Genomic DNA, 14404 nt, shown 5'->3' with positions numbered 1-14404 from the left:
TATTCATTGGGGACTAATTTTCATGGATTTTATGGTTGTGTTAATCCGGGGCTCAACAAATTCTTTGAAAGTACCTCAGCCTGCAGGACCAGCTGCCAAGAATTGTCATTCATCCTGCTACAATTTGTACATGTCCTTCAATTCACTAAGAAAATGATATTTTACAGACAGCGTCTATTTTAAAGTCTGTTAAAAATCGTACATACCGGTACCGGAATCTTGTTCTTGACTGTCTAGCTAATGCAATCATAATTCAATTAGGTGGATTTTAGAGTTTGGAAATAAATTAACTTTTGTTTAGATCTTTTAACTATCCGGCTTCTTCACGGCTCCATTTTGATTGGATTTATTATATTTGTGGACAAAAATCACACTCGTGCTGCAGGACAAGTACTACAGCAAGTTCCACTCGCATTGAGCCAATATCTGCTCATATTTACAAACGGACCAGTGGATTTGTCCAGCCCTGCTATCCTATCCTTTTATCTTGATATCTTGATAATTGGAAATCCATGAAATCCTATCACAATGAAATACAGCTGTTTTGGGCAAAATTACTCTTGAAATCTTACAGCCACAAATTTAAATGATTTCACAGTAAGTTGCAAAGCATCAACCTTAAAGATATATTTTCAAAGCACCAAACATTGTTTGGTAACACTGCTGCAACCTGTCACAGCTAAACTTCATTCCAGTCTGTAATTATTAGTATTTTATTATGTTCAACTTCTCTCAGTATTGTAAATTCATCTTGCTCAGTTACAACTCCAGTCCTTCTCCAAGGCTTTTTAGCTTTATGTAACTGAGGGTGATACATGTATTTGCCCACTTTTTGGTTGAAAATAAAAGGTTATTTTTCCTCTTTGATGCAGAGAAACTTCCAAAAAGATTTTTTTTTTTTTTTTTTTTTTTTGAATTTCAGAAATAAGTAATTAGCTTATATTTAGGATTAGGAAAACACAAACTTTCATTGGCCATTACAGAACTCCTTTGCAGAATGAAAGAAAGGCTCTTTTTCAATGAAATTCTCGTTTCCAAAAGAGCAATAAACACATGTACATGTATGTACAAGTTTCCAAGTTTAAAAGACCAGGGCCTCTTCCCAACTGCTTGATGAAAAAGCTCTGTGCCCATCTTAAGAGTAACTTCATTCCAGCTTCTCATAATTGTAAATTTCTTCCAGCTTGTCTTAAAATTTCATTCTAACTTGTTAATTTAAAAGTCGTAAATTTATTACAGCCTGTAGTATCAGAAACCGAGGATCTCGCCCACAGTAATCATAAAGTTGTGAAGTACGACAGATCTCCTATCATGTCCACATACCTGTTGGCTTTTGTGGTAGGCGAGTATGATTTTGTAGAAGGCCAGGATGTAAATGGAGTGAAGATCAGAGTTTATACACCAGTGGGGAAGAAAGAGCAAGGACAGTTTGCACTTGATGTATGTATACATTTCTACAGTTACATTATTTAAAGCTACTACCTCACCGTTTGGGTGAAATTTTTCATCTTGTTCATGTCCACAAGTTTAGCATACCAGAATGTATATGTGTAACACTGAAAACTGATAAATTGGGTGAAAATTAAAGTTAGATATTGGCAAAAATGCCAGAAGAATGTAAAAAAAACAATTCTGCTTAGTTTCAAAAGCATTGCAACGGTTTACTATCTTCTGTACAATATTTTTGGTTATTTGTAAGAATATCTTGCAATTTCAAAGTTTTTTCATGAAATTTTAAGAGAAATTATTTTTTCGCCTAAAGTGTGCGGGTTAGTGCCTTTAAGGGGTATTGTTAAAGCTAGTTGAAGTAGAGTTGTAACAGAACTAAGGGTCACATGTTTAAGTCCCATTAGTCCGAGAAATTCGTAAAATAATTGTGCACATCGTGTGAAAAGCATGAAACTTGGCATGCTAGCTGATGAATATATTTCATTTTATTTAAGAGTGGGAAGCGGGCTGTGAAAATCAAAATGGCTGCAAAAATCCAAGATGGCCGCCAAAACTTACAGTTCTATAGGAAAATACTGAGACGACTGTTAAGATAGCATTAAAATAACATATTTTGGCATATTATTATATAATTATATCAAATATCAAATAAGCATGATGTAAAAGCAAAAATAAAATCCAATATGGCTGCCAAAATCCAAAATGGCGGCCAAAATATTATGTTTACGAAACAAAAACGCACTACAATTGAGCATTATTTGTAATTATCTTGAAACTTGGCAAATAATTGTATACAATCATACTCAGCTTCCAATAAGAATGACAAATTAATAAAAAAGTCCAATATGGCTGACAAAATCCAAGATGGCTGCCATCATGTTTTCATAAGTGAATCACGCAACCATTGGGGTTTACTTTTTGTGTGAATATCTATGAAATGTACATAATTCATGCATAAGTGTTCACTCCTGAAATAACATATAAGTGTACACTCCTGAAATAACATTAACATTTGTTAATAAAATCAATTAGTATGGCAAACAAAATCCAAAATGGCGACCTTAAAAGATAGATGTAGTTTTACATATTACAGAAAAGTTATCATTTCCAAAAAATGCCATATATCAAAGTTCACTGGACCAGTTCTGACCATCGAATGTTTTATATGCATTCATATATATGTATGTATGTTAAAACAAAACTACAAAACAACATCGTTTAGTGGATACATACTGATGTTTTACATATTTCAAGTGTCATTTCAATTCTACCAAACAGACCTTGATATTTATTGTTCGCAGTCACCACTTAATTTACACAGCGCAGTGCACTTTAAGTTTGCCTTCAAGCAACTAAGTATTGATATATCAGAAAATCGAGGAATATATTGATTATGACAATGATGCAGTCATATCATGTAAAGCAGCAAACATTGTTCGCCGGGATATGTTCAGTAGTAAAAACTGTGCTTTTAATGGAACATTGCAAGAAACTTGCTAACAGAAGGCTATACCAAAATTCCTACAGACTATTGTAGAGATGATCTTAGGGAGTTCAAATATTAAGACTAGGACATCGAAAGTTGATGAGTTTCAATCCGCCATGTCCAGAGCACAACTTATGATATTTAACAGCACATCTACTCGTCGCAGAGACACAACAAAGAGTGTGTATAATTGCAAGCAACGCGAACCATCTCTACCAATATATGTAGGACTCATTGTACATGCAGAGACCAGAAAGCGTGGTTTTGTGGATAAGCTTCATAATCTCGGTCTGTCAGTCTCGGTGATTCACGTTGATTGCAATTATACACACTCTTTGAACAATGCATCATTGTCATAATCAATATATTCCTCGATTTCTTTCAAGGCAAATCCTACATCATCATTAAATGCCAAAAAACTTCTCGGCCTTCATTATATGCATGCATGTCTTTCAAATGTGCCATGAGTCTAGTTTTCAATCTTGTTGAGTGAACTGCGAAATGTAGATACTTTATGCAAGGTTGACCCATTTCATTTATTTCAAATAAAACATGTGTTATTATCAAGAAGAGTTGCATTTGCAGTGCTCTTCCGTGTAACTTTCATAGGTGTTGCATCACTGTATACTGATGCAGCCGCTTAGTTGCCGTATCAAGCTCTCGGTCTCTGAACTTTACTCTGCATGTCTCATGCCATTTACCTTTGTTCTTTGTCAATGTATCAGCTATGGATGTTTCCCTTTTCAAACTTTCCAGTTTTAAAAGTACTGGAAGACAAACCCCTGGTTCTATGAATTTGAAGATATTATCACAAAATGAGGTATACTCCTTTCCAAAGCCTGGATGAGTAGGGTTAAGGTTAGCAGGGCATTGTAGGGGTTCTCTTGTAGTTTCTTGGCATATGATACAGAGATGCCAATTGATTTCAATACCCTCCTTATCTGTGTTTGAGGTATCATTTGAAAAGTTAGTAGTTTATAAGCATATTAAGTATGTTATGTGTCCAACAATGCAATAATCTATAGCAAGAACATGCAGTAATAACCTCCACCAACAAGAGCTGTCGGAGGACAGCAACGCTCGACTATTCAACAGTCTTGTCAATTGAATGAATGCAGAAGTTGAAAAAGGGACATAATTTTGTAAAATGCAAAATAGAGGTATTGAACCTCTGTACTGCATGTCATATCACGACAGTGAACAAGTGTGTGAAGTTTCAATCCTTTCCAATTTGTAGATACTGAGATACCAGCTTACATACAAAACCTTAACCAAAAACTGCTAAGTCGAAAAAGGAGCATAATTTTGTAAAAATGCAAAGTAGAGTTATGGGACCTTCACAGTGCATGTTAGATCATGACAGTGAACAAGAGTGCGAAGTTTCAATCTATTCGATTTGTGGATACTGAGATATCAGATTACATACAAAAATTTTACCAAAAACTGCTGTCGAAAAAGGGGCATAATTTTGAAAAAAAGAGTAGAGTTATGGGACTTGCTTAGTGCATGTCAGATCATGACAGTGAACAAGTATGTGAAGTTTCAATCCATTCCCATTAGTAAGTACTGAGATACCAGCTTACATACAAAACCTTAACCAAAAATTTCTAAGTTGAAAAAGGGGCATAATTTTGTAAAAAAGCAAAATAGAGTTATGCAACCTGTGCAATGTAGGTCAGTTTATCACAGTGAATAAGTGTGTGAAGTTTCAATCCATTCCCACAAGTGGTTACTGAGTTACCAGCTTACATACAAAACCTTAACCAAAAATTTCTAAGTCGAAAAAGGGGCATAATTTTGTAAAAAAGCAAAATAGAGTTATGGAACCTGTGCAGTACAAGTCAGTTTATCACAGTGAATAAGTGTGTGAAGTTTCAATCCATTCCCACAAGTGGTTACTGAGATACCAGCTTACGTACAAAACCTTAACCAAATCGGGACGCGGACGTCGACGTCGACGCAGACGCCGACGCGGACACCAACGCATGGGCGAGTCCAATAGCTCATCTATTCTATGAATAGTCGAGCTAAAAACTAGGTCTACTACTACTACTATTGTTTCATGCTGAAAGTAAAAAATGAACACTAGTTAAGGCTACAGTTTGTAGTTATCCAAACAACAAATGGGTAGAGTGCTATATGTTAGTAGCATACATGAAGGATTGAATATATACAGATAAATACATGAGCTATAGTAGGTAAACATATACTGAAATGCATGGAACTATGTGCACTGCATGTTAGACTGATGTGAAAATTATACAGTCAGGGTGTTAAAACGTATAGATAAACAGTTGATATATCTTTGATAGATTTACTTGAAACAGAAATTATATTTGTTATTTTGAATTGCGGGAACATGTGTCAGTATTAATGTTGTTGACATATATTATAAATGGCTAAATTTAAACAAAGGGGAGCAACTTTTGTTAATAACTGATGCATTTAAACAAAAGGAAGGAACTTTTTAAAAATTTGTTTTAAATATCAAATCAAATAGTTGATATATAACAATTTAACTTTTATTTTGAATCCATACAGCATAAACAGTATTTCTTGTATACTTCAGTAACAAATTTCTGTTAGTAGTATACTTCAATAAAAGGTTCTATTAGTATTTATTCAATAAAATTGCATTTTCATTTACTTTGTTCTTGAAATATGGTAGAAAACATGTTTTGTTTATTTGTCTGTGTACTAGAGAGCATTTCAATTAAGTATTATTGTTAACAATGCATTACTTCCACCTAAAGTAAACAATGCTTTGTATTTTTTGGCAGCCATCTTTTATTTTGGCAGCCATTTTGGATTTGTCAATACAAATGATAGACTTATTCCAGGTATAATATTTATGATATTTTACTAATTCCCATGTGCATGCTTTTAGCATGTTTTACATAGCTGTTTAATGATTTCCTTAATTTTTTCATAAAATTTTGAATTATGGTGGCCATCTTGGATTTTGGCGGCCATTTTGGATTTAAGACGCTGCTTCCCACTCTTAAATGAAGAGTAATATATTTATCTACTACCATGCCAAGTTTCATGCTTTTCACAAAAAGTGCACAATTCGACCCTTTTTAGGAACGGATTTCTTGGACTACATTCCTCAAGAAAGAATTACTTAAGATATTTACAAAGAACTTTTTCACTAAACATACTATTTTTAGAAATTTACATGTTTTCAGGTGAGAATAATGTTGCTATGTCAACTGCAGTAGTCTTTTTTTGCAGACTTGACAGGATAAAAAATAGCACATCATTAACCAAAAATGTTTTTATACTTACAGGTAGCTGTGAAGACATTGCCTTTCTACAAGAACTACTTTAACATTGCTTACCCATTGCCTAAAATAGACCTGATAGCCATAGCTGATTTCTCTGCAGGTATGCTATTAACTTTGAGCCTGCTAAATTTCTAAAATGGGCTGGTCTATCATTCAGTTTGGGTAGTACCATTTATTATTTGAAGGGGTGTTCACTAAAAATTTACTAACTGAGGAGTGAACAGTGCAGACGGATGTGCAGGCTGATCTTGGTCTGCACTGGTCACAAAGGCAGAATCACTTGCCACCAGCATGTTAAAGGTAAAATACTGTGAAATCATTTAATTTCGTCGGGATGAAATTTCATGGTTTTGGCCAGAACGGCTGTTTCGTGGGGACGTAAATTCGTGGATTTTCCATTTTTGTAAAAAAAATAATTTCCACAGGAATAGATCTGCTAGTAGTACTTCTGTCCTTACATGTAAAACCAACAGCGCTACCATGTTTACTGAATTTGCAATCTACGCCGCGGGAGATTAGCGAGTGATCATGTGCCAATTTACGACCGCGTTATCTATAATTATACGACTCCTAATTTGTAAAACTTTTTAAAACTGTGAAATATTTAATAAGAAAAGTCGGCGCCAATTAAAAAGTGTCAGAACCGTAGCATTCATAAATGAAACAAATATAAAGTTGACATTGATCATTTGATCGTGTTTTAAACAAGAACTATTTATTGATCTGCAAATTAAAACGAACTACATGTATTATAGATTTAAATAATGTTGTTTTTATTCCGTAGTACTAGTATAACCATAGTAATCCATACATAAACTATTATAAACTGGTCTGATTTTTTGTTTTTTGGCAAAATGAACGGCGCTTCTGCATCTAAAATTACAAGCTGTTGAACTTGGCATGTGTAATTTCCTGCCAAGAAACGTGTAATATGAATTATATATTAATGCATCGGTCGCAAATCTAGCAATTAATTTAAGGAATATCTTAATTCAATAAGTCACACTTGACTGAGCTACTGATGTCGAAAGCTGTTGTAATTACAAGCTGGCCAATTAAACTCCGTGACCTTAGAAATAACCTCTGACATTAAACTATTCTTTCTCAATTGAGGCCACTCCATGGATTACACAATACTAAACCCGAGGATGATTAATTGATTCTTTTATTTCCTCCTGAACATAACATGTGTACATTCACCAGATAGACATATATCAGCAAATTTAAATGTAAACAACCAAATATTATCGTTACTTTCAAATGCATGGTTAATATGTGAAAACAAACCCCATTGTGACCCTCTAATTATGTGCAAGGAATTCACACATCGAATCATAATAGATCGACCAGGTCAATGTCTTACTGCTGTATTTACTCTACTGAAAGAGGTAACAGATTTAATTTGTTGTTGGATTTAACAATTTATGTTAAATAACTAGCGTAAATACTTACCTGATATTTTTTGGCAGTATAAAACAGACATTGCAACCAAAATTTTACAAGATGGTCATTTTATATTTATATAGATGTGCCCTTGTAATATTTAATAGTTCCAAAGTCATAGTATTTTACTACATGTCAGTAAAATTAAAGGCTAGTGTATAAACATTGCATAGCGGGGCCGAAAAAATCAAATAACAGCCGTATTATAGTGCGGTTGGCACGTGACGCTACGTCAAACTTATATGTTTAGTATCTACTTTTACTTTGACAAGCATGTTATAAACAAACCACGGGTACACTTCTAAATGAAATGGTCGGTTTTGTTTCCACGCATACCTTTGTTTATCGTTGATGGAGCCTCCATAAACTACACGAAAGCAGGTTAGTACTGCCGCATGCATACAACTACGGATCAGATCGAAAGGTTATGCTGTCTATTTTGGCGACTTTGCGTTCAATTAAAATTATCGTGGGCACAATTTGTTCGTTGGGACTTAAATTCGTGGTTGAGCTCAACCACGAAATCCATGAAAATTAATGCCCCACGAATAATAATGGTTTCACAGTAAACAGAATGTGAAAATTTCAGATTTATGGACTCCACACTTAAAGTTCAGTAACTCTAAAGAGGTATAATTTCAAAAGGGGCATAACTCTACTAAAGGGGGATAACTCCACAATATTAAAAGCTAAAAAACAACATAATATTCACACATGCGCAAGATGGGCATGGTGGAAGCAGTATCTTTGATTTATTCAATTTTTTTTTAAGTGAAAAGTTATTTAAAGTGTTATCTTGTTTTAGGTGCGATGGAGAATTGGGGTTTAGTTACTTACAGAGAGACAGCTCTGTTGATCGACCCACAGAACTCTTCTTCAAAAACGAAACAATGGGTGGCTCTAGTAGTGGGGCATGAACTGGCACATCAATGGTTTGGTAACCTAGTCACCATGGTAACTAAATATTTTGTTCTGTCAGTTTTTAGCTCACCTGAGCCAAAGGCTCATGGTGAGCTATTGTGACCGCTCAATGTCCGGCGTGCGTCGTCCGTCGTCTGTCCATCAACATTTCCTAAAAAAATCTTCTTCTTGAAAACCACTGGGCAGAATTACACCAAACTTCACAGGAATGATCCTTGGATGGCCCCCTTTCAAAATTGTTCAAAGAATTGAATTCCATGCAGAACTCTGGTTGCCATGGCAACCGAAAGGAAAAACTTTAAAAATCTTCTTGTCCAAAACCACAGGGCCTAGGGCTTTGATATCTGGTGTGTAGCATCGTCTAGTGGTCCTCTACCAAAATTGTTCAAATTTTCCTCCTAGGGTCAAATATGGCCCCGCCCCGGGGGTCACTTGGTTTATATAGACTTATATAGGGAAAACTTTGAAAATCTTCTTGTACAAAACCACATGGCCTAGGGCTTTGATATTTGGTATGTAGCATCATCTAGTGGTCCTCAACCAAGGTTTTTCAAATTATTCCCCTAGGGTCAAATATGGCCCCGCCCAGGGGGTCACATGGTTTATACAGAGTTATATAGGGAAAAGTTTAAAAATCTTCTTGTACAAAACCACATGGCATAGGGTTTTGATATTTGGTATGTAGCATCATCTAGTGATCCTCTACAAAAATTGTTCAATTTTTCCCCCTAGGGTCAATGGCCCCGCCCCGGGGGTCACACGGTTTATATAGTGTTATATAGGGAAAACTTTGAAAACCTTTTGTACAAAACCACATGGCCTAGGGCTTTGATATTTGGTATGTAGCATCATCTAGTGCTCCTCTACCAAGATTGTTCAAATTATCCCGCTAGGGTCAAATATGGCCCCGCCCCGGGGGTCGCAAGTTTTACATAGACTTATATAGGAAAAAAAGTTTAAAAATCTTCTTTTCTGAAACCACAACTCTTAGACCTTTGATATTTGGTTTGTAGCATTGTCTTATGGTCCTCAACCAAAATTGTTCAAATTGTACCCCTGGGGTGAAAAGAGGCCCTGCCCTGGTGGTCCCAAGTTTTATATAGACTTATATAGGGAAAAGCTTTAAAAATCTTCTTTTCAGAAACCATACGACCTAGGCTTTTGATATTTGGTATGATGCATTGTCTAGTAGTCCTCTACCAGAATTGTTCAAATTATGCCCCTGGGGTTAAAAGAGGCCCCACCCTGGGGTCACTTAGTTATTATGTGAGTTATATAGGAAAAATACTTAAAAAATCATCTGATTTTATTTCCAAGACTATTTAATTATAATTACCTGATGACCCAAGTAATATGGTGTCACTTGAATTGTGACCTTGACCTACTGACCTACTTTCTTGTTTTTTAAGATACAGCCTTGAAATATTGATGACTTACACAGTTTTGCACACAAATCGTAAAACTGAATTTCATTGACCATGAATGTGACCTACTGACTTTCTTAATATTTTATCATCAGTTTGACATTTGAAACATGTAGCTCATATTACTCAGGTGAGCGATTCAGGGTCATCATGACCCTCTTGTTAATAGTTTGCCAGAAAAGGTACAGTCAGCCTATAAACTGAACTGCACAGTTTAAACCATATCCAACTAAGGGAATATTCTTTTATCGGCTTCGAAAGTATATTACAACTTATATAGTCATGACAGACTTTGAGAAAATTGGGCTTCATGATATTTAAGTTTATGAACTATTCTAACACGACGTGATGCATTTTCCTATTCAACAAAAAAAAATGAAAGTTCAGTGTTATTTTACAAAAAAAAATTCACTGTTCTGATGTCATAATTATTACTTCATAGAGTAAAATGGTATAGAGGCGCGTTGGAAAAGAAACCAACATACATGTCAGGGCTTTTTTTCCCTATAAGTCTACCTCCGGTAAAAGGAGGTAATCCCAGTTCAAAAAAGTATGTTTTTTTCCCAAAGTTGAATTTAAAATTCCCAAATGATTATACCTTTTAGGGTTTTTGCTGTTTTAAGCTGCTAATTTGTATGTATATTTAGGTAAATTATAATACTTTTGAACAATTACTGAAATGCAATTCATTAATATTTCACACAAAAACACATTTATGTAGATTTTGATAATTTGCAAATTATCCCAATTAAGACAATTTCCGAGAGCATTTTCCCCAATTCCATCGGTGTCGGTGGCATTCCCAAATTGATGAAAATAAGGCCTGCTTGTAAACTGGCAAATATTTGATGGACATCGTCAAGGATAATACTTCCTTGGTAGCATGTTAGAATTGAAATAATATATGAGCCGCGCCATGGGAAAACCAACATAGTGGGTTTGCGACCAGCATGGATCCAGACCAGCCTGCGCATCCGCGCAGTCTGGTCAGGATCCATGCTGTTCGCTTTCAAAGCCTAATGGAATTAGAGAAACTGTTAGCGAACAGCATGGATCCTGACCAGACTGCGCGGATGCGCAGGCTGGTCTGGATCCATGCTGGTCGCAAACCCACTATGTTGGTTTTCTCATGGCACGGCTCATATATCTCATTTAGTGATTTGCTCTTGAATAAAGTCATTGTTTGTAGTTCAGATGCATATTACTATATAACTCAGGCTGCGCCCTTGTAATATATATCCGTCCCACCTGAAAGCCAAACAATGATTTTATTCAACACCAAATTACTGGATGAGATACATTATTTCTTATTAAGTAGTGCCTAGTGACAGTTACAATAACACCGTATATTGGGCCACTGTCATAGAGCCTTTGATTGGTACTTCTAAAAAACACAAAACAAACCTTTTTTGGTAGTAAAAACCATAGTACATTTATGTGCATCAACACAATTTATTGGACTATATTTAGCAGACTCGTTATTTAGTAACAGGATTTCATGGATGTTCATTTCATCTGTGTATCAAAATTTTAAGTTCGCTACAGAAACTTGTTCTGTAACCTTCAGGAATGGTGGACTCACCTGTGGCTGAATGAGGGATTTGCGTCTTGGATAGAATATCTGTGTGTAGATCATTGTTTCCCAGAGTTTGATATCTGGACACAGTTTGTCAACCAGGATCTTGGTCGAGCACTTGAACTTGATGCCTTACACACAAGCCATCCTATTGAGGTATTTATGATTTTTTACTGAAATTTGAAAAAGCAACATACTGCTTGGGCCTCAGTGGCGGAGTGGTTAAGGTCCCTGACTTCGAAACACTTGCCTCTTGCCTTGCTTGGGTCATTGAATTCTTTATGGAAGCCATCTAGCTGACTTATGGAAAATGGATTGTTCTATCCAAAGCCCATCTGTGATTAAACAATGAGGCACATAGGGGCATCTGGGGTCTTCTTCCATCATCAAAATCTTGAATGTTATATTATTATTATTATTATTATACCAGATTTATATAGCGCCCTTTTCATGATCAATTTCACGTTCAAAGGCGCTTTACATAGTTCAAATGCAGCCACACAGGGCGCATAATTCATCCTCTACTAGTACAGACACAGAGCGATCTGACCAGAGGGACAGAGTGAGACAAAGCCCCCACGACAGAGAGATCAGAAATCAGATACAGGCTTGTCCGGCTAACTTAGCCTAGCTCGTTGCGAATAGACAGCCTGGTTCTTTAACGTGCCCAGTGTATAGCACTGATACACGCAAGGATTGCCTGGGTTCCTGACCAGTACACCTCTAGTTAGGTGGGAAACACTGAAAAGCGTTTCTGAAAATTCCCGAGTAGCTGCCGGGGATCGAACCCCCGACCTCAGGATTGGAAGGCCAGTGTGCAAACCACTGAGCTATCCGTCCACCTGTTGCCATTTGACCTATAACTGTGTCATGGTGTTAAACCAAACAAAAAATTTGAACTGCTTACTTCAAGGGTTAGGCAAACTAAATAGAAGCAAAAAAAAAAATGACACGCAAAATAAATGGTAATAAATTTATAGCGTAACTATTTCATGCAAGTTTTTATATTGAGCTACCTCTCAAAGAGGTGAATGAGCCGTGCTATTAAGCACGAGACTTGGATTACAATACCATCCTCTGCATTTTAAGGTAGTGAAGAATAATGATGGAAATGATTTGAAAATGCTGATTATCATTAAGGGAATACTTACGTTAGATTTCTCCAGATTTTGTTGTTGTTTCTTTTAATTTCAAAAATAGTTTCATTTGTAAGTAATTGTGAAGAAGAAGAAAAAGGAGTCTGTAACATCTATTTCTTTGTTTAAAAAATTACTTTAGTCTTCAAAATGTGTAGAAAAGCTCTGTATTGTGTTAATCACACAGTAAAAATGAGGCATAAAATTGTAGGAAGTTGATTCTGCTTTACAGCTTACCTGAAAGGTATTAACTTAAATGATACAGATTTGTGATATATAAATCATAATTTTTGCTATATGCATATTGTAATGTATATTTTGGAGTTATGCCCCTTTAATATGGTATTTGTATATACTACAGGTTCCCGTAGGCAGTCCAGATGAGGTCGATGAAATTTTTGATGCCATATCTTACAGCAAGGGTGCCTCAGTGATCAGAATGTTACATGACTATATTGGAGACGCAGTGAGTACTGCCTGTCCTGTTTGTTTATTATTGTGACAGAGTTACACTTTTGTATGCATGCAAGAATTAGTGATTAAGCATTCCTCTCGAACACCTGTCACGTTATGACAAAACATTTGTAAGGGTTTTCCTGTATACCAACTATTGTAGCACCTTAATGGCAGAGATGTGAAGGGTGCTGACTTCAAATCACTTGCCCCTCACTGATATGGGTTTGAAACTTCTCTTGAGATGTAGAATTCTTCATGTTAGGAAGCCATTATTCCAGCTGACTTATCGTAGGTTGGTGGTTATACCAAAGTGGAGGCAATTGCATAAAACAATTCCTGCAGGAACACCCAGGGTAATCCTCCACCATCAAAAGCTCAAAAGTTGCTATATAACCGATAATTTTGTTGGTGTGACAAACTGTTACAGTCAGGCCTGTGCTGAAGACCAATTTAAACATTTGCTGTAGGTTTTGGACCTGTCAGTAAAGATCATCAGCAAGTTAGAACAACATTTTTGCAGTTCCCCCAAGTGTGTGACAGCCTTTTGGCAATTCCCACAAACATGTGACAACCTTTTTGGCAATTCCCACAAACATTTGACAACCTTTTGGCAACTCCCAAAAGTATGTGACAGCCTTTTGGCATCTTCAACAAGCATGTGACAACCTTTTGGCATCTTCAACAAGCATGTGACAACCTTTTGGCAACTCCCACAAGCATGTGACAACCTTTTGGCAACTCCCACAAGCATGTGACAACCTTTTGGCAACTCCCAAAAGCATGTGACAACCTTTTGGCAACTCCCACAAGCATGTGACAGCCTTTTGATAACTCCCACAAACATTTGACAACCTTTCGGCAACTTCCACAAAGATATGACAAACTTTTCCATAAGCATTTGACAACCTTTTAGCAACCTACACAAGCATGTGACATTTTACCACCTCCCACAAGGATGGTCTTTATATAAATGTTTTAACTGTACTCTACAACATCTGGAACATCAGGACAAAACAGTTGTAAGGGTTTTCCTCTTATCAGCAAGCTTTTACTTTCCAGGATTTCAGAAAGGGAATGAATAGTTACTTGACTGAGTTTGCCTACAAGAACACATTTACTGAGGATCTGTGGGCATCGCTAGGAACAGCAAGCGGTAAACCTGTCGGCAAGATAATGACAACATGGACCAAGCAGATGGGATTCCCAGTGATTAAGGTAAGGATTTT

General features: G+C 36.2%; 1 protein-coding gene across 1 annotated transcript in view; it reads left to right on the top strand.

The window, feature by feature from the left end:
* Positions 1-14404, top strand: part of LOC123539487 (puromycin-sensitive aminopeptidase-like) — a 42799-nt gene that overhangs the window by 12324 nt on the left and 16071 nt on the right. The window contains exons 5-10 of the mRNA XM_045324130.2: positions 1240-1440; positions 6226-6322; positions 8471-8619; positions 11578-11742; positions 13084-13188; positions 14238-14393. Coding sequence (XP_045180065.2) covers positions 1240-1440; positions 6226-6322; positions 8471-8619; positions 11578-11742; positions 13084-13188; positions 14238-14393 — 873 coding nt within the window. The remainder of the gene's footprint in view (positions 1-1239; positions 1441-6225; positions 6323-8470; positions 8620-11577; positions 11743-13083; positions 13189-14237; positions 14394-14404) is intronic.

Source organism: Mercenaria mercenaria, chromosome 18, assembly GCF_021730395.1.
Source record: "Mercenaria mercenaria strain notata chromosome 18, MADL_Memer_1, whole genome shotgun sequence".
NCBI lineage: Eukaryota > Metazoa > Mollusca > Bivalvia > Venerida > Veneridae > Mercenaria > Mercenaria mercenaria.
This window is presented reverse-complemented; position numbering and strand designations above follow the sequence as displayed.